This window comes from Ictidomys tridecemlineatus, chromosome 6 (genome assembly GCF_052094955.1).
Source record: "Ictidomys tridecemlineatus isolate mIctTri1 chromosome 6, mIctTri1.hap1, whole genome shotgun sequence".
Lineage (NCBI taxonomy): Eukaryota > Metazoa > Chordata > Mammalia > Rodentia > Sciuridae > Ictidomys > Ictidomys tridecemlineatus.
This window is the reverse complement of record NC_135482.1, coordinates 109,871,372-109,896,008: the sequence shown is the minus strand read 5'-3', so window position 1 is coordinate 109,896,008 and position 24,637 is coordinate 109,871,372. Positions and strand designations below refer to the sequence as shown.

The following is a 24,637-nucleotide window of genomic DNA, read 5'->3' as shown; positions in this document are numbered from 1 at the left end:
AGTCAAAGAGAGGAGGGTGTTAGCAGAGTGAATACACATGCATGTTCCCTCTCTGACGTGAGGAAAAGGCCAGCACAGCCTGAGAAGAACTACTCATCTCTGAAACCAGTCCTGCATAACCACCAATACAGACACCACAGAAAAAGGGCACACAGGTGACAGGACCAGGAAAGAAGAAACTCTTCCTTGCTCTCCAGTGAGAACTATACCCTCTACCCTTCTGTGGAACACGCCTCCCACATTCACATGGGGACAGGGCCTCACTTACTCCCAGAACTCGATGACAGGGGACGTGGCATTCTCAGTGGTCACATTCAGGGATCCATTGGTCTTCTGGAACTCCACACAGTTCTCTACCCGTGGGCCCCAGGGAAGGAAGAGAGAGAAAGTTCATCAGCCAAAATTTGGCAAAACTAGAGAGAACGGTATGGAATTTTAGGAGAATGAAGGTAAGGTATCTGGAAGAACTGGGCCATCATTCTACAAAACCTCCTCATCCTCCACAAACCCACCTCAACTCCCCGCTGCACCTTTACTGGGGGCTTATAGATGTTTGCATGCATGTTCTCCTTAAAGCACCATCAGACAGCATGAGGTAAGGTGCTCTGCATGCTAGCTGCTTCAAAATATATACACTAATTCCAGGAAACCAAACTGTGTAAAGTCACAGCCTTTGAGGAATAGTATAAATGCCTTCTAGAAAGTAATGGAGCACAGAGGCCAAGACCTCAGATACCAAGGCAAGGTCAGAAAGCGCTGGGCTGGATCCCAATGCTCTGGATATCTGCTGTGTGACCTTGTGAAAACTCTCTGCTCAAGTGTCATTTCCCTGATCTCCAAAATGCAGACATTAATGTCTCTCTAGTAGGATTGATAGGGGGATTAAATTAAAATGTAAATCTAAAGTGCTCCATAAAGTGTTCTTGATTATTTGTATGTCACTTTGGAGTTTCACATAGAGAGTTGACATTCTTTTTAATATTTTATCAGTATAATCATCCGAGGAAATATTAAGACAGATACTGTTTTCCTCACTGTATATATGAAGAAAATCAATCTTCCTAGAAATTGCCTGTCAGAGTTCATAAATGATCAAGTGTGGGCTGGAATCCAGGTCAACAAACTGCCCGGGTTCTACTTTCAAAATACTTAGACTCTGACCTTTCTTGTGATCTCCACTACCACCTGGTGCAGGTCACCAGCATTTCACAGCTCCTAACTGGTTTCTACCTTCACTTCCCTTGTCAAATCTCCATACAGCAGCCAAGATGATTATGTTAAATCCCATCTCAAACCCTATAATGGGTATCTCATCCCACTCCAAAAAAAAAAACAAAACTCCTTTAGCTGCCTTCAAGGTCCTCTTTCACCTAGCTCTCAACATCTCTGCCCGCATCTCCTAACACCCCTCCACTCTCCCTGTTCCAGCCACACTGGCTCCAGGCTCGTCCCTGGACGTTTTGGGCACCATGCACCTCAGAGCCTTTGCATTTACTGTCCCACTAACTAGAATGGTTGTCCCCCTATCTTAACAGCTTATTCTCTCTCCTCCTTCAAATGAAAGTGCAACCTCAGGAAGGCCTTTCCTGATTGTCCTATTAAAATCCCCTACCCCTAAACTCCGAATCTCATTCCCTGTTTTATTTTTCTCCATAGCATTTCTTCTAACATAATACATGGCCTTATTTTCTCTCATAATACATACTACTTATTTATTTTGTTCATGGTCTATCTTCCCTTGCTAGAATGACAATTCCAGGAAATACATTACCATATCCCCAGTGCTTAGAAGAGAGCCTGTTAAATGGTAGGCGTTCATGGAAGGCTCTCTCCACAAAACCATATCATTCTCCTTGAAGAAAAGCATTATTTCATATTGATGACAGGATGGCCTACGCCATTCAAGATGCCAGGCTCTGATTGAAACCAGACCCACTAAGAGAGGGGACAAAAAATGTCTGAAAACAAAAGACTCGGGTATTCAGCTTGCCTCAGACTTATCTCAGAGACTCAAAGACAGATAGGTCTACTCATGTCCTGAAACAAAAACTCTAGACAAAATTTCACCAAAATTCTTTCAAGAGACACTCTGCTAGGATCTGGATGAAATGGTTACTATCTGATAAGCTGGTTGTCAAAGATGACTCATGTGCAAAGATACAAAAAAAAAGGAAATATTAGAATAAAAAAGATTTTTAAATCTTGCCTTCAACAACTCTTTCTTGAAAGCTAATCAGCCCCATGCTAGACAGAAAGGCTATGGAGAGAGAGTCTTTTCTGCCTTGAGATCCTGCCAACTAGTGGAAAAATCGAGCCAAGAAACACAAAAAATAAGGTAAGTGCCACAATAGGGCCAGGTTCAATATACATACCAGTAGATACATTTGAGAAAAATCTAATCCAATCTTGGGGTGTCAGGAGAGATAACCTGACAATGGACAAATGACAGTAGAATAAAAGTAGTGAAAGAGATGGGCAAGGAACTGCCTGAAAGGAAATGTGAAGTATGAGAATGGTAATGGTGGGCTAGGGGTAGCTCAGCGGAAGAACACTTGCCTAGCATATGCAAGACCTCGCTTCATTCCCCAGCACTGAAAAAAATAAAAAAGGCAGGGGCAACATCATAAGGACATGAAGAATACCATGTTAACCCTGCAAAAATTTTTTCCTTGGCAAGTAAAGGATTTAAACTGAGTCACTTACCTGCACAAGAAAGAACTGGTTGTGTCTGTTATGGTTTGGACCTGGAATGTCCCCTAAGGTTCATGTGTTGAAGTCTTGGTCCCCAAAGAAATGATGTTAAAAAGAGGTGGGGCTTTGGGGAAGTGATTGAATCATGAGGGCTCTGACCTCATCAGTGGATTGATACATTGAGGTAAAATTATTCAGAGCTGAATGGACTATTGGGAGGTGATGGAAGCTTTAGAAGGCTGGGCCTGGTTGGAGGAAGTAGGTTACTGGAAGTGTGCCCTGGGGGACTATATCTTGTCCCTGGTACCTTCCTTGCTCTCTCTCTCTTTACCCTGGCTGCCATGAGCGGAGCATCTTTTCCATACCATGCCCTACTGCATGATATTCTGCCTCACCTCAGGACCAAAGCAATGGAGCCAGCCTACCATGGACTGAAACCTCAGAAACCATGCATGCACAGTTTTAATTTTTAAGTTGTTTTTCTCAGGTATTTTGTCACAGCGATGAAAAGCTAACACAATGGCCATTCCCACTTCAAAAGCAGAGGTCTCACAGACAAGCTCTGAAAGCTTTTTGGACAATCAAAGCAAGTTGTGTGATAAGAATCCAAACAGAACAGTGGTCAACATGCTCTCCATCTGTACTCTCCAAAAGGATAGCTACTAGTCCACATAGGTATTTAAATTAAAATTAAGTAAAATGATTTAAAATTCTGTTCTTCAGAAGCTCTAGGCACATTTCAGATGCTCAATAGACACATGTAGCTGGTGCTACTGTATTGGACATGTGGAGAACATTTTCATCCTCATAGACAATTCCTTTGGACATCCTTACCCTAGATTTTTGTTGTTACTGTTACTTTCAATATACTAGATTCAGTGATTCTATTGCCATAGGTGGCTCACCTTGTGTTAGAAGCACAGGAGTTAATTGCTATTATAAATTTTATTGATGACATAAAAAACAGCTCATTCCCTAGTTAAGTCCAGATAAATTATAATTTGAGAGACCTAAAGTAGTGTCAGAAAGAAGACATGAAAAACAAGTACATAAACAAATAATAGATATATATATCAAACACTATTTTTCACCTTGAAACAAATAAGTGGATAAACTATATTTAAAAAGAAGTCAGTTCTATTTGCATAAAACATTAATCAAATACATGAATTTATTTAAGCCTATGACATTTTTCTTGTGACATTGGTGAATTCTCAGTATTTAATTTTATTTATTTATTTATTTATTTATTTATTTATTTATTTATTTATTTATTTATTTATTTATTGGCAGTGCTGGGACTGCATTGCCTGAATGTGGCAAATGCTTTTCCACTGAGCTACATCCTCAGCCCCTTGCAATTATTCTTTTTTTTTTAATTTTGTATTCATTCTTTTTAGTTATAAATGTAGAACGTATTTTGACTTATCATACATACATGGAGTTTCACTTCGCATTCTTGTGCTTGTACATGATGTGGATATAGGAATACATGATGTGGTCATGTATTCATAAATGAACATAGAAAAGTTATGTCCCATTCATTCTACTGTCTTTCCTGTTCCCATCCTCCCTCCTGTCCCTTCATTCCCCTTTGTCTACTCCAGCCCTTGCACTTATTCTTTTTTTTTAAAGAGAGAGAGAGAGAATTTTAATATATATATATTTTTTTAGTTTTTTTTTTTTCGGCAGACACAACATCTTTGTTGGTATGCGGTGCTGAGGATTGAACCTGGGCCGCATGCACGCCAGGCGAGCGCGCTACTGCTTGAGCCACATCCCCAGCCCCCTTGCACTTATTCTTGATGTGAGTTTTTCATGAACAAATTGGCTGATTTCTGTGAGTCCTGAGTTAAGACTGGGGATTGGGTTGCCTAGATATTGGGACAATCCCTTTCCTGGTTCATGTGGCAGAGCAAGAGAAAGAAGGGGACTCTCCAGTGGTGGCCTTACCTGTATTCCACTCATGGTGGCAGCTTCCCCAGGGGAGGTCGGTGGTGAAGCTGCTGAAGAGGTAGAAGAGGGCCCAGGCCAGGACAATGATATAATAGATGTTAAGGAGGATGACGATCATCTGGGAGGCATAGCCAATACCTGGGGAGTAGGGGCTGCAGATTAGGCTGGGGATGGTACCCAGATTCTTCTCATATCATCCACCCCTGTATAGGAAAGTGCTTGCACCCCACTGTCAGTCCCCTAAAGCAAACAGTGTTGGAGTAGAGGCTCCTGGTTCAGCTCTCCCACTCTGGCACCAAAAAGTGAAACTTCTGGGCTCCCACAGCCCTCCAGGGCAGACTAGGACCTTTCTCCTGTCTTCTGCTGCAATAGGTATGCTTCCTGTGCACTTTAATTTCATCTTCCATCTTTTGTTTTGTTTTTCTGTATTGAGGATTGAACCCAGGGCATTGAGCATACCAGACAAGTGCTCTATCACTGAGCTACATCCCCAGCCCTTTTTAATTTTCTTTTGAGACAAGCTCTTGCTAAGTTGCCCAGGCTAGCCTCAACCTTGTGATCCTCTTGCCTCAACCTCCTGAGACACTGAGTTTACAGGCTTGTGCCATCACATCTGGTCAATTTTACCACATTCTCAAAGTTCATGAAGTCAGTGAGTTTTAAAATGTGTAAGATTACCTTCATTCATGATCCTAATAGTTAATGTTCCCCAGAATTAAACTGATATGTTTCTTAAAAATAAAAGCACAAGAGCAGGGACATATGATTTTCATAAGGAGAAATACAAATAGTGAATGAACACTTTTATAATATGTCCATTCTTTCTAATAATTACATGTGTGTAAAATGAAACACTAATGAGGTACCATTCTGCAGCTATGATCTTACTGCAAGTTTTTACAAATGATGTTAACTCAGTGGTTTCCATACTTGTCTGTATATTAGAATGACCTTAGAATAGTTACAAAATTCCAAAGCCCAGGACAAAGCTCAGACTATTGAAATCACAACCTCTAGAAATGGGGCACAGCCACAGGTATGTTGAAGGGGCTCAGGAGATCCCAGTGTGCAGACAAGTTTGGGAACCGCTGATAGAACTCAATTATAAGAGATTATGAGGGGCAAGGGGGAGGGGAAAAAAAGGGAGAGAATTGAACAACAGCAGAGGAGGTAGAGAGGGAAGATGGGAGGGGAGGGGAGGGGAGGGGGGATAGTAGGAGATAGGAAAGGTAGCAGAATACAACAGTCACTAATATGCCATTATGTAAAAATGTGAGTGTGTAACCAATGTGATTCTGCAATCTATATTTGGGGTAAAAATGGGAGTTCAAAACCCAATTGAGTCAAATGTATGAAAGATGATATATCATGAGCTCTGTAATGTTTTGAACAATCAATAAAAAAAAGAAAAAAAAAGAACTCAGAGTTGTTCAAGATATGGAGAAAGATGCCTACTCATGTCTAGTGACACTGTCAGTTATCATTTCCCTAGGACAATTTAATAAATCATTCCAAGAAATATCAACCTAAATACCCATTTGATCCAGTTATCCTAATCCTGGGAATTTATCCCAAGGAAATAATTCCGAAGTGGGGAACTATCTAAACAAATGTGTGCAGTATAAGAATATAAATTTTATGAGTACTTAAAAATAAGCAAAAAAGCCCCAGAGAACTGTTAATTATGATATACCCACTTGATAGAATTTTATAAATCATTAAGTAATTATTGTGTAAAAAAATGGAAAATAAGAGTCTTGGTTGTAGCTCAGTGGTAGAGCACTTGCCTAGCATGTGTGAGGCCCTGGATTCAATTCTCAGCACTGCATATAAATAGAAATAAAGGCCCATCAACAACTAAAAACAAATTTAAGAAAAAAACCAGAAGCTGATTTTTTAAAAAAATGAAAAATAAAATGAATTGAAGAGAGCATACGTGTGTACATTCCATGTTAATAAATTATAAAATATAGAAAGAGAAAGAAATTTTGAAATAAAGCCACAAAACTGTAAATGAACCAAATGCTTTCAGTAAATTAATGATTAAACAAACTGTGGTATATCCATACCAAGGAATACCACTCAGCAGTGAAAAGGAACTAGTGATGCACAAAACAACCTGGATGATCCAGGATGTGAAGGGTATTATGCTTAGTGTAAAAAAAAAACACTCACAAGGGTTACGTACTGCATCAGCCCATTCATATGACATTCTCAAAATGACAAAATTATAGAGATAGAAAAAAGAATAGGGGAAGCCAGAAGTTAGGGATGGGGTGAGTCTGACCATAAGGGGGTGACATAGAGACCACTGTGGTGATAGAATAGTGGGTGTCCTGATGGTGGTCACATAAATCTACACATAAAATCACACAGACATACACAAAAGAAGTATGGAAAACTGCTGGAATACGAATAAGCTCTGTACCAGATTTTGCTATTACACTGTTCTTATAATAGTACAAAGACCCCTCGGTACTATTTTTGTAACTTCCTGTGAATATATAATCATTTCAAAATAAAAACTTAAAGAAAAAACTATACAGAGAGAAAATTTTTAAAACACTTTTTTTTTTTTTTTTTGGATATCAGGGATTGAACCTAGGGGTTCTTTACCAATGAGTTACATCCCCAGCCCTTTTTATTTTTTATTTTGAAGCAAGATCTCACTAAGTTGCTTAGTGCCTCACTAATTTACTAAGGCTAGCCTCAAACTTGCAATCTCCTGCCTCAGCCTTCCGAGCAGCTGGAATTATAGGTGTGCACCACCACAGCCAACACAAAACATCCTAAGTTTTAAACTTATTATGTCAAGATGATAGAACTATTACTGAAAGAACTTTTCTCATTTTTAAATGTTTTTAAAATGCTTTAATTAATTAAATGTCTTCTAAAATACAAAATTATGGCTATATATTTAAAAAATAATTATTGTCACATATGTAAAATATACATAACTAAAATAACTTTGCACTCATTTAACCTAAAACCTTTGTCCCATCCTCTAATGAACCAGGTGACCAGCTCAGTATTCAGTCCACAAACCAAAGGTTTAACATGTAGACTTAAAGTCTTATCTTAATCTCAGACCTGCTGCTCTTTACTCAGTCATCCCAAGTATGGTCTATAACCAACTAGAGCAGACACCTGGGAATCAGGCACAGAGTTACTCACCCTCGAAGATGGGGCAGATCTTCCTCCAGGCTGTGATACCTCCCTGGCTTGTGTACTGACCCAGCGCTGTCTCCAAGAGGAAGACAGGAATGCCACAGGTAAAGAGGAAAATGAGGTAGGGGATAAAGAAAGCACCTGTGGGTAGAAAACAGGCTGTCAATATCCTCTCCATGAGTCACATTTGTGTCCTCCCGCTACCAGCCCACACTGCCAGTCAGAATCCTGGGGGTTAGGAGCATGCACACTGCAGGAGAGACGTCTGCCTCCATGTCTGCAGACACAACAGGAATCAAGAATGAACAAGTTACCTAGGATCTACAGTGTCCCAGGCCTTTTCATTGTGAGGTTTCAATCTATACCTGTACTCTACCGAACACCAATCGCTCCCTAACATAAGTTGTGACAACAGCAAGGAATTCATTGAATAATAAATATCCAGGAACATTAGCACAGCTCACAGTCTATTATTCTTTTCAAAAAAAATATGGCTCTTAATGTCAGGTAGGGACTTTAAGCAGGCTGAATTCAGATTTCCCTTTAGTAATCTTTCTACTTCTGTTTCCATTACCATTAACTAAGACCAACTATGAATGTCAAAAATGCTGGTATTTTTTTTTCCTTACCATGGACTTTACTACCAAAATGAACAGGGAACTTCAAAGGAAAGAGTATCGAGAAGGGAGAATTGCACAGAGAAGGGAACCCTAATATCTTCATAGGGTTCCCTCAATCCCTTAACTCAGTCCTGGTGAGAACATATGTGTGAAGACACTAACTGAGACAAGGGAAAGAATTATCAAAAAGATTAGAAGTGCTGGGCCAGGAGCAGTGGCGCACGTCTGTAATCCCAGTGGTTCAGAAGGCTGAGATAGGAGGACCATGAGCTCAAAGCCAGCTTCAGCAAGGTAGTGAGGACCTAAGAAACTCAGTGAGGATCCTGTCTCTAAATAAAATACAAAAAAAGGGCTGGGGATGTGCCTCGGTGGTTAAGTGTCCCTGGGTTCAATCCTCGTTACAAAAAAAAAAAAAAAAGTGAAAGTAATGGTGCTCATACGGTGCCTCTTCTCCCCAGCCATGCTGAATAATCTCAAGAATCACCTGGTATTAATAGAGTATGCAGAAGACCATTTCCTCATTCATGGGGAATAATCAGCCCTGGACTGAACACAACTCCCAGGCCTACCTAACAGATCTTAAAAGCAAAATGCAAAAGGATCAAGAGAGGCTTTGCTGCTCGCAGAACAGAGCTCAAGAATCTTTGTAGAAATTGTTTTCTATCTAGCAACCAATAAGGCAAAATTTCACCAGGCTTGGAATCCAATTTCTTTGCCTCAGAGCAAAGAAGTAAAAAAATGTAACTCATAATAAGTAGATAAATCAATCAATTGAACCTTATCCATATTTAAGCAGATATTAGAATTAGCAGATGAGGGCATTTAAAAAGTTATCCTTCCAGATGTGGTGACGTATGCCTGTAATCCCAGCAACTCCGGAGGCTAGGGCAGGAGGATCACAAGTTCAAGGCCAGCCTCAGCAATTTAGTGAGGCCATGAGTAGCTTAGCAAGACCTATCTCAAAAATATAAAGGGCTAGGGATGTCGCTCAGTGGTTAAGCAGCCCTGGGTTTAATCCACAGTACCAAATAAATACATAAATAATACCATAACTATATTGCATATGTTTTTTTTAAATATTTATTTTTTAGCTTTAGGTGGACACAATATCTTTGTTTTATTTTTATGTGGTGCTGAGAATCGAACCCAGTGCCTCACGCATGTCAATCGAGCACGCTACTACTTGACCCATATCCCCAGCCCCCTATTGCATATGTTTTTAAAAGTTAAAGACATGAAAGAGAGGAAGGGAAGTTCCCTCCCTGGGGCCTATTGTCCCTATCCTTCACTGTCTACCAGACTTTAACCATCGTCCATGATCCAGGAGCCATCTTGGGACTACAGCATGGCAGAGCCTACAGAAACTGAAACCTGGATTGGCAAGGTACTGGAAACCTTTAGGGGCACTAAAGTCTACAGAGTAGAAACTGCTCTGCCTCAGATCCATGGCTAGATGGGAAGACCACAAACAACGTGAAAAAACAAGGGAATAAAGTGCTCCAAATAAACCAAAATGCTCCAATCATAGAATCTGTTGAAAAAACAGTAGAAGAAATATCAGAGAAGGAGTTCAGAATCTACTTAGTAAAACTGCTCCTTAACTTATTGAATGAGTATATAAGGAGTGAAATCAGAGATATGTTTTAGGAAGTGAAAGATCACTTCAATAAAGAGATAGAGATCCTGAAAAGAAATCAAGAAGAAATCCTTGAAATGAAGGACTCAAAAAACCAAATAAAAAATTCAATGGAAAGTATCACCAACAGATGCGGCCACTTGGAAGACAGAACCTCAGGCAATGAAGACAAAAATATATAATCTTGAAAATAAAGTTGACCACACAGAGATGATAAATTGTGTGCCATTCCCTCACCCAGACACCATGCCTGAACAGCAACTGCTAAAGCCAACAGAGTGGAGCTACCGTGACTACTTCTGGGCTGATAAGAAGGACCACCAAAGCGACGGCACTGTGGCTGGGTTCCAACTGGTACTCCAAAAGCAAATGAAAGGCGAACAAATGCAGAAAAAAATGTCTGAATTTGTCCAAGAGAGGACAAAGTTTGAAGAAGAACATGCAAAGAACTTGGCTAAGCTCTCTCAGAATTCCTTGGCTGCATAGGAGGAAGGCTCCCTGGGAGAAGTATGGGCCCAGGTGAAGCAGAGCCTGGCAGGTAAAGCCGAAGTTTATCTCAAGTTCTCTGCCAAGCTTCACAGTGAAATGGAGAAGCCCCTAATGAACTTTCATGAGAACTTCGAGAAAGACATGAAAAAGTATGACCACCATATTGCTGACCCCCACAAGCAACTCGCCTGTCGCTATGCGTCAGAAGGCCCAGAACGCCCTCACAGAGTGGCAGAGAGACCTGGAGATGAAGGCTCAGCAGCTGGAGATCAAGCTGAGCAACAAGACAGAGGAGGACTTCAAGAAGACACGGAGAAGTCCACACAGGCTGGCGTTGACCTCATGCCAGGCCCAGTCCAAGTGGTTTGAAGAGATGGTGACCACCACTTTGAAGCTGGAGCAGCTGGAGGTGGAGAGGGTGGAGATGATCTGGCAACATCTGTGCCAATACACACAGCTGCAGCATGAGACGGACATGTTCAACCAAAGCACAGTTGAGCATGTGGACCAACTGCTTCAAAAAGTAGACCTGGCCAAAGACAGAGAGCTGTGGGTCAGAGAGCACAAAATAGGGAACATTCACCCTGCAGACATGGAGATCTAAACACACCTGTGCGGCCCCAGGGGTCCTGCCCAGGAGACGGGTTGGGGGTCCCACAGAGAGGAGGTAGTGGCTCCTGCTGGGTGAAGTTGCCCTCCCACCCATTCTCCTGTTCACTGGGGAGAGAGGAAAGAACTAATGATTCCAGAAGGGGATCCCAAATGTTCCCAGGCCAAGAAAACAGACCTGCAACCCTGCCCTTGTCCAAGACTGAAGCCCCCCCAAACCCCAAGCCATGCTTGTTGCTCTGAAAACAAACTGAGGCTGGAACTTTGTGGTCCCTGCTGAGTTCCATAGGGGTGGCCGTCACACTTGTGCCTCTGGATGCCCAAGGCCCATCCTCCAGCTGGTCCCCTTATCTGTGGGGCTTTGAAAGATCAGGAAAGGGCCATTTCTGCCTCAAAGCCAATATCAGGATCAGAATCATGAATAGAAGGTGTCATCAGCTCAGCCTGCACCTAGTAACCTTTACAGCCCTCTCTCTCTATTTTTCTCCTTGCATTCTGGAAGCCCAAATCTAGCTTTTCTTGGCCACTTTCCATCCCTGTGGGTCTTGGGAAGGCCTGTCTTCCCAGACTAACCCTGCCTACAGAGGTCAGGATGGAACGACCTCATTCGACAAATTAATCCCAAATCAGAGCATTGAATCACGGTTCCTATCAGACTAGGCATCATCTTTGAAGGCTCTGGAAATCCCAATCCATCCATTCCTCAGCTGCTTTCTCAAGGCAGTCCCACCCCCACCCTGCCACCCCTGCCCTGTCTCGCCAGAGGGATCTTTCCAAAGTTCTCAGTCAGCAGGACTTCATTCAGCTGTGTGCATATACAAAAGCTCACAGCTGAATGAATGGAGATGAATCAAAAACCAGATGGGGTCTGTCTACCATGGTATGCTGTCCAACACTGGGCTCCCCTGACCCCCATTCTCCCAGGCTGCCTGCCATGGGCTTAATAGGGCTGGGTCAGTCCCACATGGGAGACAGGTTAGGGCAAGTCTTTGTCATCCCCCATATGGCTCCATCTGCTCATGCATGATAGGGTTTGGGCTGCTGTCCCTTGTATGGGCAGTGCAGACTCTTGTGGCCATAGGAGCTCACTGCTACCCAGGCATGTCCTGCCACCTGGGCCTCCAGCTCCTCTGAACTTTCCAGAGCCCTGTGCCAAGCCCCTACTTGGTGCCAGCACCTCTCTTCCCTCTGTCCATCTTCCCTGGAGAAGCCTGAGCCAAGTGTGACCCAGGAAGCTTTTCAGCACTGGGTTCAGCCTGACACTTCCTTTCCCTATTATAACAAACATGATCTCCACCACATTAACCTAGAGAATCAGCCTAAGGGGGCTGAGAGAGGGAAAAGAAGACACAGTGAGCAAGGAATAGATTCTAGCCAGAAACTCACGCTTTCAGAGTCAGTATTTCTTCATCTCTCCCATTAGCGACTTTGGACTTGACCCTTCCATCTCCCATGGGGTCAGAATTCTACAAGCACAATTCACTGATCTTTCCCTCAGTTTTACATGTTAATAATGGATATTAATCTTGAATCATTCTGCATCTCTTCCACTGAATCAGAATTTCTTAGCTGGGTGCAGTTTCACACGCCTGTAAGTCCAATGGCTCTGGAGGCTGAGGCCTGAGGATTGCAAGTTCAAAGCCAGCCTCAACAAAAGCAAGTCACTAAGCAATTAGTGAGACCCTGTCTCTAAATAAAATACAAAATAGGGTTAAGGATGTGGCTCAGTGAGTTCAACCCCCAGTACCAAAAAAAAAAAAAAAAAAGATAATTGACTAGTTTAGCAAAAATAACAATAATGGAAGCCCAAATCTAGCTTATAACATATGAAAAAATAAAATGTGTAACAAGAGGTCAAAAGGATAGAAATTTAGTTGTAGTATAAAGTTCTTATATATAAAGTGGTACAATATAATTTGAAGATAAACTGTGATAAGTTAAAGATGTATACTACAAAGTCTAAAGTAATACAACAAAGAAGTTTGACTAATAAGCCTAATAATGGAGTATTTTAAAAATCCAATTAATCTAAAAGAAGGCAGGAAAGAAAGAATGAACAAAGAAAGGAAAATAGGAGAAGAACAAAGAAGAATGAATAGGACAAATATAAAATGTGGAAAAGATGATGGATTTAAACCTAATCATATAGATAACTGTATTAAATGTAAATGGCCTAAATATCACAGTTAAAAGAGATTGTTAGATTGATTTTTTTAAAAAACTAGCAAGACTCAACTATATGCTGCCTAAAAAATGCACTTCAAATAAGAAAGACATGAAGAGGTTAAAAGTAAAAGGATATAAAAATATTAATCAAGGATGGGGAGATAGCTCAGTTGGCAGAGTGCTTGCCTAGAATGCACAAGGCCCTGGGTTCAATTCCTAGCACCACAAAAACAAACAAACAATAAAAGATTTATCATGCTAGCTGGATGTGTCGGCTCAAGCCTGTAATCCTAGCAAGTCAGGAGGCTGAAGCAGGAGGATTGCAAGTTCAAGACAGCCTCAGCAATTTAGTAACACCCTGTCTCAAAAAGGGGTGGGGATGTGGTTCAGTGGTAAAGATCCCCTCGGTTAAATCCCCAGTACCCTCCTCCAAAAAAAGAAGATATGTCATGCTAATAATAATCAAAAGAAAGATGGAATGTTTACCTTAATTATCACATGAAGTAATTTCAGAACAAAGAATATTGCCAGGGGTAAAGAAGGTCATCTCGGTAATGACAAAGGAGTCAATTCATCAAGAGGACATCATGTCTTAAACTCACATTCTCCTAAAAACAGAACTTTAAAATACATGAAGCAATCACTAATAGAACTGCAAGGAGAAATAATTTACTCATCAAAGTCAAAGATTTTAATATCCTCCTCTCGATATTTTACATATACAAGGAGACAAAAAATCAATATGAATATAAACGATTTGAAAACCGTATCAACCAAATTGACTTACACAACATTTGCAGAACATTCTAGCCAACAACAGTAGAATATAAATTATTTTCAAGTGTACATGAAATACTTACCAAGATAGACCACATCCTACTCCACAAAACAAATCTCAACAAGGTAAAAAGGATTCAAGTCATACAAAGTATGTTCTCTGACTAAATTAGAAATGGATAAGACAGGGGCTAGGATTGTAGCTCAGTGGTAGAGCACCTGCAGAGCATGCATGAGGCACTGGGTTCAATCCTCAGCACATATAAATATAAATCAAATCAAATAAAGGTATAAAAAATATAATAATATTATTTTAAAAAATCAATAAGACAAATACCTCAGAAACTTTCCACGTATTTAGAAATTATGTAACACACTTCTAAATAACACAAGGGTCGAATAAAAAATGAAAAGAGAAATTAGAAAATATTTTGAGTGGGCTAAGTGTGGTGGTGCATGCCTGTAAGCCCAGTAGCTCAGGAGGCTGAGGCAGGAGGATTGTAAGTTCAAAGCCAGCCTCAGCAAAAGCGAGGCACTAAGCAATTCAGTGAGACTCTGTCTCTAAATAAAATACAAAATAGGCCTGGGGATGTGGCTCAGTAGTTGAGTGCCCTTGAGTTCAATCCCTGGTTACCACCCCTGACCCCCCAAAAGAAGAAAGTATCTCAAGTGGAATTAAATAAAACACAACATATCCAAATTTGTAGATGCTGCTAAAGCAGATTTACAGAGAAAATTATAGTATTAAATGACTATTTCTACAAAAGAAGACAAATTTCAAATCAATTACCTCAGCTTCCACCTTAAGAAGTGAGAAAAATAAGGACAAATGAAACCCAAAATAAGTCAGAGGAAATAGTGAAAATCAATAAAATAGAAAATAATAGAGAAAATCAATAAACCAAAAGCTGAATCCTTAAAAAAATACAGTTTATAAAGTCTGAGATGACATAAATTACCAGTCTGACAATTGAGAGTTACGTCACCAATACAGATTCTATGGATATTAAAAGGATAATATGAACAACATGCATAAACAACTTTATGCCAATAACTGCAACAATTTAGGTAAAGTAGACAAATTCCTTGAAAAACACAAACTACCAAAGCTCACTCAATAAGAAACAACCTCAGTCTGAATTGCTGTGTAACAATTAAAGAAATTGATTTTGTTGGGGGAGGGAGTAAAAAACATGAAGACAATTGTAGGCCCAAATGACTTCACTGTTGAATTTTCCAAACAAAGAAATAATTCCAATTCTACAAAAACTGTTAAGCTGTTTTAGAACATTGGGGAAGCAGGAAGGAAAGCTTTCCAGCTCATTCTATGAAGCCAACATTATTATAGATAACAAAAGCAGACTGAGACAGTAAAGGAAAAGAAAATAAAGACCAATATATTTCGTGAACATAGAACCAAAAATTTTACATCTAATACTAGCAAATCAAATCTAAAAAAGTATGTAAAAAGGACAATATATTACATAATGGAGTTTATCAGAGGAAAATAAGATAGGTTTAACATTTTTTTAAAATTTATGTAGGCCTGGGGTGTAGCTCAGTAATGAAGTGCTTGCCTAGTATGGTCCAATCCCCAACACCACAAAAAAACAAACAAACAAATCAATGTAATTTTTCATATTAACAAATTAAAAAGAAAGAATCATATGATCATTATATAGATGAATAAAAAGTATTTGAATACAACAGTCATTCCTGATTAAAAAAAAAACTCTCAGCAAATGAATAAAAGATAATTCCCTTCAACAATAGCATGCTTAATATTGAAAAACTGCTAAGACAGAAAAAGACAAGGGTGTCTTTTTCATTTGTACTAGGGATTAAACCCAGGAGTGCTTTACATCTGAGCCACATCCCCAGTCCTTTTTATTTTGTATTTGGAGACAGGCTTTTACTAAGTTGTTGAGGCTGGTCTTGAACTTGTGATTCTCCTGCTTCTGCCTTGAATCACTGGGATTGCATATGTACGCCAACATACCCAGAAAGGTGTCTATTTTTACCACTTGTATTCAACACTGTGCCAAAGACTTTAGTTAGGGAAATAAGACAAGATAAAGAACTAAAAGCTATTCAGATTGAAAAAGAAAAAATAAAACTGCTTTATTTGTAGATGACATGATATTATAGGCTGAAAATCTTCTGGAATGTGAAAAAAATAAACCTACTAATTCGCCAATAAGTGAATTCAGTAAGGCTGCAGGATTACAAGATCAGAATACAAAAATCAATTGTACTCTTATATATTAGAAAAAAATCACAAGTTCAGAAATAACACATTCACAACAGCATCAAAAATATGAAAAATTTAATAAATCTGACAAAAGTCATAAAAGATGTGTGCAGTCACAGCTACAAAACATTGCTAAGAAAAATTAAAGACCTAAATAAATGGAATGACATATCACGTTCATGGTTCAGAAGAGTCAATTATTATCATTAACATGTCATTTCTTCCTAAATTGATCTATATCATAATCTGAGTGGGCTTTCTGATAGAAATTGACAAAACAATTCTAAAATTCTAGCCAAACAACTTTGAAAAAGAAGAAATTATAGTCTTAATTCAACTTTAGTATTTATATTATTATAAAGCTTCAGAAATTAAGATGATATGTTATTGGTATTAAACAAAGAGATAAATGGCACAAAAGAGAGCTCAACCTCAGGCTCACACATATAGAGACAATTTATTTTTCACAAAGACATAAAGGAATTCAATGAAAAGAGGATAACCTTTTCAACAAATGGTGCGGGGACAAGCAAACATCCATATAACAAAACAAAACTTCAATCCACAGCTTCACTGTACTACAGAAATCAATTCAAAATAAATCACAGACCAAAATATAAAACCTTAAACTGTAAAACTTTTAGAATGAAATATAAGTTGGACAAAGATTTTTTTTTAACATGACACCAAAAGTAGTTCATAAAAGAACAGTGATAAAATGGACCTCATGAAAAATCATGAAAACTTAGAAGAACTGCTCTTGAAAAGACTATCAAGAAAAGGAAAAATTTGGCCAAGTGTGGTGGCACATGCCTGTAATCCCAGCTGAGACAGGAGGATCACGAGTTCAAAGCCAGCCTCAGCAACATAATGAGGCCCTAAGCAACTCAGGGAGACGCTGTCTTTAAATAAAAAACGATAAAGGGCTGGGAATGTGGCTCAGTGGCTAAAGGCCCCTGGACTCACTCCCCAGTACCTAAATAAATAAATAATACACGACTCAGAATGAGTAAAAGTATTTGCTTTTAAAATCTTTTAAAAGATACATTTGCTAAAAGACTGTGCCTCAAATATATAAAGAAGTCTCAAAAGCAAGGGATGAACTACTGTCACAAAGAAACTATGGATGGATCTCAAAAGGATTATGCTGAGCAAGAGAAACCAAATAAAGAAAAGTACACAGTTAATGATTACATTTATACAAAATTCCAAGCAAAACAAACTAATGTGTGATGATAGAAAACAAATCAGTGGTTGCATTGGGATGCCATAGCAGTGGGTGGTGGTGGGAGGAAGGGGTTAGAAAGAGAGAGGAAAAAACTTCTGAGGGTGATGGATATGTTCATTATTTTTATTGTGGCCGTGGTTCTATGAGTACATATGTACGTCAAAATTTAACAAATTATACACTTTAAATATATTTTATATATTTATAGTTTATATTAAGTTAAAGGGAAACAGACTTCTCAAATTCTTCATCTTCTAAGTCTCCTTCCAAATCTCTAGTTTGTAGTCTACACATCCATGATTCAGATACCCAGGGGGCACTTGATTACTGGGCAAAGAAATAAAGGTTGTAAACACTTCATCCTAATAAGTCCATAAATCAATCTAAGATGTATTGGATAAGAGGGAGAAATTAGGGAAGACAGAACCCAGTAGCTGATATGAACATATTCACTGAGAGACCTAATCCCTCCAGAAAGACTTATCAGCTCATCTCAAGCCCTTGCTCACATCTCTGCTGGCTGCTCTTTCCCAATAAACCAAGACAATGTTTAACTGCCTGGTCCCATGGTCAGCCCCGCTCCCCTCCTCCTCTGCCTCATTCAGCATCAGGGCAGCCTGCCACAAGGAACAGAGTCCACACCTGCTAGGAAGAGCTATTGGCTCTAGAAGTATAGAAGGGACCAGGGGCGGGATGGAGCCTAAGAGGGATCCACTGCAGATCAGGGAGCCCTGAAGCGCATTTTTTGTCTTTCATTCCCTCAGGTTTCACCATCAAAAGATGTAGTTAGTCCTGGAGATGGCAAATGGAGTTCACTTTACCTGTACTCTCTTATCACCAAGCTAATCTCATCAAAATTCTAAAATGTGCTGGCTTTTCCCCCCATGACATAGGACAGACCACATTCCCATCCTAGGAAGGAATTGTTCAGCTGGCTACCCTTCTCAAAAGGAGTATCACTGCAATGTCCTAGGTACTTTTTAAAGATAAAACTGATATCCTACATGAGCAACAAAACAGCGAGCCTACTTGAATGTTTATGTGCTAGAATCAACATTAGCCTGACCAATAGTGGTCACTGAATAATCCACTAAAAATGGTAACAATTGTCAAGTACTGCTAAAATATCAACTATTGCTTCTCTAAGAAGAAAAGTCTCCCTTCTCTTTATTCTTTGGTATCTATAAACAGCATCAAGGCTAATGGTTTTCACTTTGTCCTCTTTACATTGCTGCCCCTATTCATCTTCTCCTCTATTTCTTTATAGTCTAGAGCTAAGATTCATTTTATTACTGCCCTTCCCCTCTAAGATGTCTATTTCTGAGAAGTCTAGTTGTCACTCATTCTGCTGCGGCCTCACATGGCCAGGTCATGGCCCCAGGTATTCTGCTGAAGAGGTCCCAGCTAAAGGCCAAAGGCTGACAATGGCCAGCAAGGCCCTACCTGGTATGCACCCCACACTCCACTTACTTCCCAATGGCACCTCCTATTCACTCCTCCTGCTCCAGGCTCCCTGGCCTCTTTGGGGCTTCTCAAACAAGACCTTCAACCTCTTCTTTAAGACCATTAAACCTTTATTTTCCTTTGTCTGAAAACTTTCACCCCCTGCATCCTAAGGCCAACTCTCTCACTCCTGGCCAGGCTTTGCCCAGACACTCTCAATGAAGCTTCCCCGCCCACAACCAAGCTTTTTAAAATTTCCACCACCCACACCCACACTTCTGATCCCTTTTATCTCACTCTTTTTGTTCTTTTCCCATAGCACTCTTTGACTTCTGATAGAATGTCTATTTTACTTATTTACTTTGCTTATTGTTTATTTCCTGTCTCCCTCCTCTATTATGTAAGCTCCAAGGGCTGGGCCTGGGTCTGTTGTTTATAGATGTATCCCCTAGAACAATTCCTGCCTCAGGGAATATTTGTTGTTTAATGACTGTGAAAGTCAGGGCTTGGTTAGTTTTGTGCTGATCCAAGTACAGACTGAAGACCTCAGAAAGCCTTTAGGGCCAGGCAGGCGTGTGGGGATAAATGGGCCACAGGTCCTGGACTCTGGGGGAGTGTTTACCTAGGAGATGAATGAGGCGGGCATCCTCCAGCCGTGTCCCTGAAAATCCCACTGTTTGCTTTTTGTCTGAGATGGGCTTCATTATAGTACTCTCTCAGTCTCCCCGTTTTTCAGCTATACTTTTCAACTGTTCACCCATTCTTTTCTCTCTCTTGCCTCAGCTTCTTCCCTGCTCTGGAACTCATTTCAAATTAGATCTATCAAATGTTAAAGCTGAAAGAAACCAAAGAAGACATCACTTGTATGTTTAGTGTGGAACTAAAACTTGCTTTGGGGGACTTTTTCATCCCTGACCTTCTCACTGAACAAATACTATTACTAATAAAGTTCCTCCGAGTACAAAAGTGATCGTGTGAATCTGTTAGTTCAAGATCTCAGAAGCAAGCTGATAGGATACGTTAGCTGGGCTTGCTACATCCATGGAATATCCCAGCATCTTTCTCCAGGACTTGCTCAGAACATCCCCGTCATCCCCTGAACCCAAGCCACAATCTAGGAACCATGAATTTCAATAAAATCACTAAACCAGGAGTAAAGGGGTCAAACCAATCTGATGGTGTCCATTCTCTGAACACTCCTTCCCCAAATCAGCAGCAAAAGACTCTTTAGGGAAGAGGCCTTGGTCTCTTCTTTGACAAAAAGATGACATGTTGAAGTGCTTGGGTCCATCCTCTGTGGAAGATTGTTTTCCTTGGGAGATGAGGGGAGTTAATTGGTAACTAAAAGGAACATAAAAAATCAGAAAAATAGGCAGGTGTAATTTTCCTTTAATGACCATACATATTTTGATCAATCTTTGGCAAAGGAAACTTTTCATTAATTCACCCAATGGCCCTGGATGACTCATGCCCTTCTGAGCAAACTTGGGCATTAGCCTGTAGCTCCAAAGTCCTCATAACACTCCTCTCCAGTTGCTGTCATCCACCAGCAAATAGAGAGGAGGCGTGCTAAGACCTCATGCTGGATCAGGGGATAAAATTGTGAGAGGTTGCCTAAGGGTTAAATAAAGAACTTGACTAATCTGAGGACCCCTAAAAATGTCTCAACTATCTGTTGGGATCAGTGTGTGGAAGACAGGCTCTATTCATGGAAGGAAGAAGCCTCAGCAGCCACCCTACTGCCTGCCTCCACCTCCCCACACAGGCACCCACATGAGAAACCAAGGGCCCTAGGTAATCTTTTCTTCCTGTGCCTGAATTTCAATACAAGACAGAGCCAACGTATTCTCAGGTCTACACAAACTTTCCATGAAACCCTTTTGCAGAACTTGGACCCAAAAGTTTCCAGACAAATGAAGCTGCTCCTGTCACTGCTCCCTTTTACTGCCCCTTCTTCAGCTTAGTGGTTTTGCTTTAAACCTGTACATCACTATTTCCCATCTCTTCATGCCATTTCTACTAATTCCCAGGGCCAATCCTTACCCAATTCCAGAGAGGCTTGGGGAAAGCTGCTCACCTCCTAATCTTTCTGCCACGTGAGGCGCTAAGCTGGTTATTAAGTTCCAGATACCGAGTCCCAGTGCCCAGCTTGGTCACCAACTTCTGCGTGTGCCCTGGGCCAACCTCATCCTTCCACTAAATTCTCTAAAGGGAAGGTGCTCTGGCCCAAATTCCTCAACAAACATGGGGAGTGTCCAGGGCTACAGAAGAAGTTGGAAGACCTCCCTCCTTCCCTCACAATGCCGACTGAACAAAGTCCTGTGATTTCAGGCCACTGGCCAGAAATTCCTGTGGAGAAAGGACATTTTAGCTCATTCCCACCACTCTGGAAAAATACAAGTTAACTTTCAATCCCAGGGTCAATCCCGAATTGCCACAAACCTGGGAATAAGACTAGGGATCCAGAACATATCTCCTGTGTTCTCCCTCAGACCTTCCACCTCCACTCTGGAATGGTGCTTTCTTTCTCTAAAATCACTGGGACCATCAAGCGTGATGGGTTTGGAGGCCCCTCCTCCCCTGAGAAAGGGTAGGTGTTTCGGTCCCGTACCCTCGAATCCTTGTGGCCTGTGAAATGCCGGCTCCTGTAGGCTGCAGCCCCTCTATAAAACCAGATCCAGAATTCCCAACCCCTTCCTGTAAGTTTTACACACCAACTATCCCACACTGATTATCCAAAACTCTTACATACCTGGGAAATCCCTGTGGGGCTTCCCACAGGAATGGGGTGAGGTTCCCTGAAAGTTAGCAGTAGCAGAATGACCTCCACTGCTGTGGGGATGGCAGAGCTACTCCAAGAGGATGCAATGGAAGTCAGTGAAGATCCAACACACACACACACACACACACACACACACACACACACACACGCACACACACGTTTGTAGTGAGAAAATTTTTTAAAAGCCTCTAAGGTCAAAGGTTATGCACTAGTGGCAGTTGAGCTTCAGGAATGTTATGATACCAGCTGAGTAGGGGGAAAGAGACAAGGCCAAGACTGAGGAATCTCAAGACCACAGGTCAGTTTGGTATCAACATCATCATCAAGGTAGCTACTATTTATTAAGCACTGTGCGTACATTAATTCTAGTCCTTACAATAACCTTGAAAAGCAGGTATTTACTGTAGCAGCCATTTGAGGTTCTGAGAGCTGAAGCAATTGCCCAAGATCACACAGAGAATAAGTAACACAGCCAGAATCCACACCCTGATCCATCTGGTTCCAAGCCTGTCTTCATACTTCTATGAGGGCCATGCTATAATAAAAGAGCCCTAGAACATTCACATAACTTTTCTAGGTCTGTTCCCTGCAGAGTGTCCTCAATGACCTCTCAGGGTCCTTCCAATTCCAGCATTCTATGCACCTATGGGACTCCCCAGAGGGGCAGGGAATGCAGGAAATTGAATCATCCTCCTTCTGGGAGTGGGTGGGGTGGTGCAGTGGCTCTCACCTCCCCCATTTTTGTAGCAGAGATAGGGAAACCTCCAGACGTTGCCTAAGCCAACGATCTCCCCAGCCACTGACAGCACAAACTCCATCTTGTTGTTCCAGTGCCCTCGCTCCAGGGTGCCATCTTCCTCCGCTTTTTCCATGACTGGATACACAGGTTTTGTCTCTCCATTACTGGTTGTGCCTGAGACCTTGCTATCCATCCCACCTGGAAAACAAGTGGGTGCTCTGTTACTGTTGGGAACCCCAAAAGGAAAGCCTCCTCTCTGCACCAGAAAATGTCCAAGAGCATAAATTGGAAGTAGACCCATGTCCTCCTTAGCATCTCTCATTGGTAGAACTAGGTAACTGCTACTGAGATATTATATTCCTTTCCCATTTTATCAAACAAGCACTGATACTGAAGGAGAGCTTCTTCTTCCCCCACACAGGCTCTCTCAGGTTTAGACTTTGGAGCACAGAAGGAATCACAGCCTCTGGATATTTCAGTTCTCCCCACCACCTAGCCTTGGCCTCAGCTGGATCAGATTGTGCTTCAGTTTTTTTACTCTATATTCTGGGAACCATTGAAAAGATGAGATTTTACATACCCTCAAAGCCACTGATTTGTGACTGTGGGAAAAAGATTTGGTATTATGTTTATTTTCTGTAACAGCAAAAAAATTTATAAAGTATGTAAATGTTCAAAAATGGGCAGATGGGTTAATAAATCGATAGATATATACAACAAACTATAGTTATTAAAGACTTTGCTGCAAAAAAAGAATATTGAACCAAAGTGGTATTTATACTATATGAAGTAAAAACAACAGTATATATAATATAATTATTTTTGACAAATATTTTATAAAGTATTTACATGAATTGAAAGATTAGGATATACACAAAAATGTTTGTCTCTTAGGGGCTGGATTATAGTAATATTTTGCTTATATTTTATACTTTCATCAAATAATATGTTTTATTGAGTGAGACCAGTGACTGTGAATAAGATAAGCTGAGCTATCTAGGTGCCGATTCCTCCGTTTCTCTCTGAAAGATAAACTAAGGACTTATTTTTGTTTTGTTTTCATGATGACAAATGTAGGAATCTGTTACAGTAGAGAAGACAGCAAAAATGAATAAAGAGTCATAGTTCTAAATTTACACTGCCCAAAATGCTCTAGATTGCTATTGGGATCAAGGATAAGATTGGATATGACTCACTTTATTGAGCAATTACTATGGATTAGGCACTTTACCTATTTCTCGGGGTAGCATGCTATAATTGAAAGGTCATAGAGCCTGGGGAGCCTGGTTTCAACCTTTAGTTTTTAGTCTCATACCACTGCCTGGCTTCAGAAAAGTTAATTAATAACTCAGCCTTAGTCTACTCATCTGTGAAAGTGGGAATGATGTGACATGCATAGTTGTAAGGATTAAATAAGGATGCTTTTCACTGAATAGTAATTTCATTCAACAACCTGAGATGTAAGTATTATTACTGCCACTTTATAAATAAGGAAGTTGCTCAGAGAAGTTAAATGTGCCAAGCACAGTGGCACACACCTGTAATCCCAGCAACTTGGTAGGCTGAGGAAGGAGAATGGCCAGTTCAAAGCCAGTCTCAGCAACTTAGCAAGGCCCTGAACAACTTAGGAAGATCTCAAAATAAAAAATAAAAAGGGATGGGGATGTGGCTCAATGGGTTAAGCACCCCCTGGGTTCAATCCCTAGTAGAGAGAGAGAGAGAGAGGAAGGGAGGGAGAATAATGTGACTGTTGCCACATAGCTAGCCAATTGCACAGCTAAGACTTGAACCCACTCTGTCCCTCCCGCTTTTCCAATTACATATCTTGAATTACACTGGCTGCCTAGGTTCATCAGCATGTCTGATGTGTCTTCTAATTACTTCCTGACCCTGATTTGATACATTGGTTCCTTCAGTAGAGAAGTGGACAGGTGGACTTTTTCATAAGCCTCAAAAAAGAGTTCATGTTAACAGAACTTTCTCAGCAGGAGCTCCTTCAGGCCACAGCTCTGCTCAGCCTTTTCCTCCCCAGTTGAGCTACCCAAGGGATCCAAAATGTCAGTGAGGAAGTCAGGGAACACA

General features: G+C 40.7%; 1 protein-coding gene and 1 pseudogene across 3 annotated transcripts in view; one reads left to right on the top strand and one right to left on the bottom strand.

Moving 5' to 3' along the window:
- The window catches only part of Slc6a13 (solute carrier family 6 member 13), a 39,607-nt gene that overhangs the window by 14,026 nt on the left and 944 nt on the right, over positions 1–24,637 (bottom strand). Inside the window, exons 2-5 of one of the 3 annotated variants that reach the window (XM_005333963.5) lie at positions 22,547–22,753; positions 7,822–7,956; positions 4,645–4,785; positions 269–353 (exon numbers count right to left, since the gene is read on the bottom strand). In XM_005333963.5, coding sequence (XP_005334020.1) covers positions 269–353; positions 4,645–4,785; positions 7,822–7,956; positions 22,547–22,748 — 563 coding nt within the window. In that variant the 5' untranslated portion in view covers positions 22,749–22,753. Of the gene's footprint in view, positions 1–268; positions 354–4,644; positions 4,786–7,821; positions 7,957–13,821; positions 13,842–21,111; positions 21,259–22,546; positions 22,754–24,637 lie in introns of those variants that run through there. The other 2 variants (XM_078015536.1, XM_078015537.1) reach the window with 2 other exon arrangements.
- Positions 10,234–11,164, top strand: LOC101969044 (growth arrest-specific protein 7 pseudogene; annotated as a pseudogene).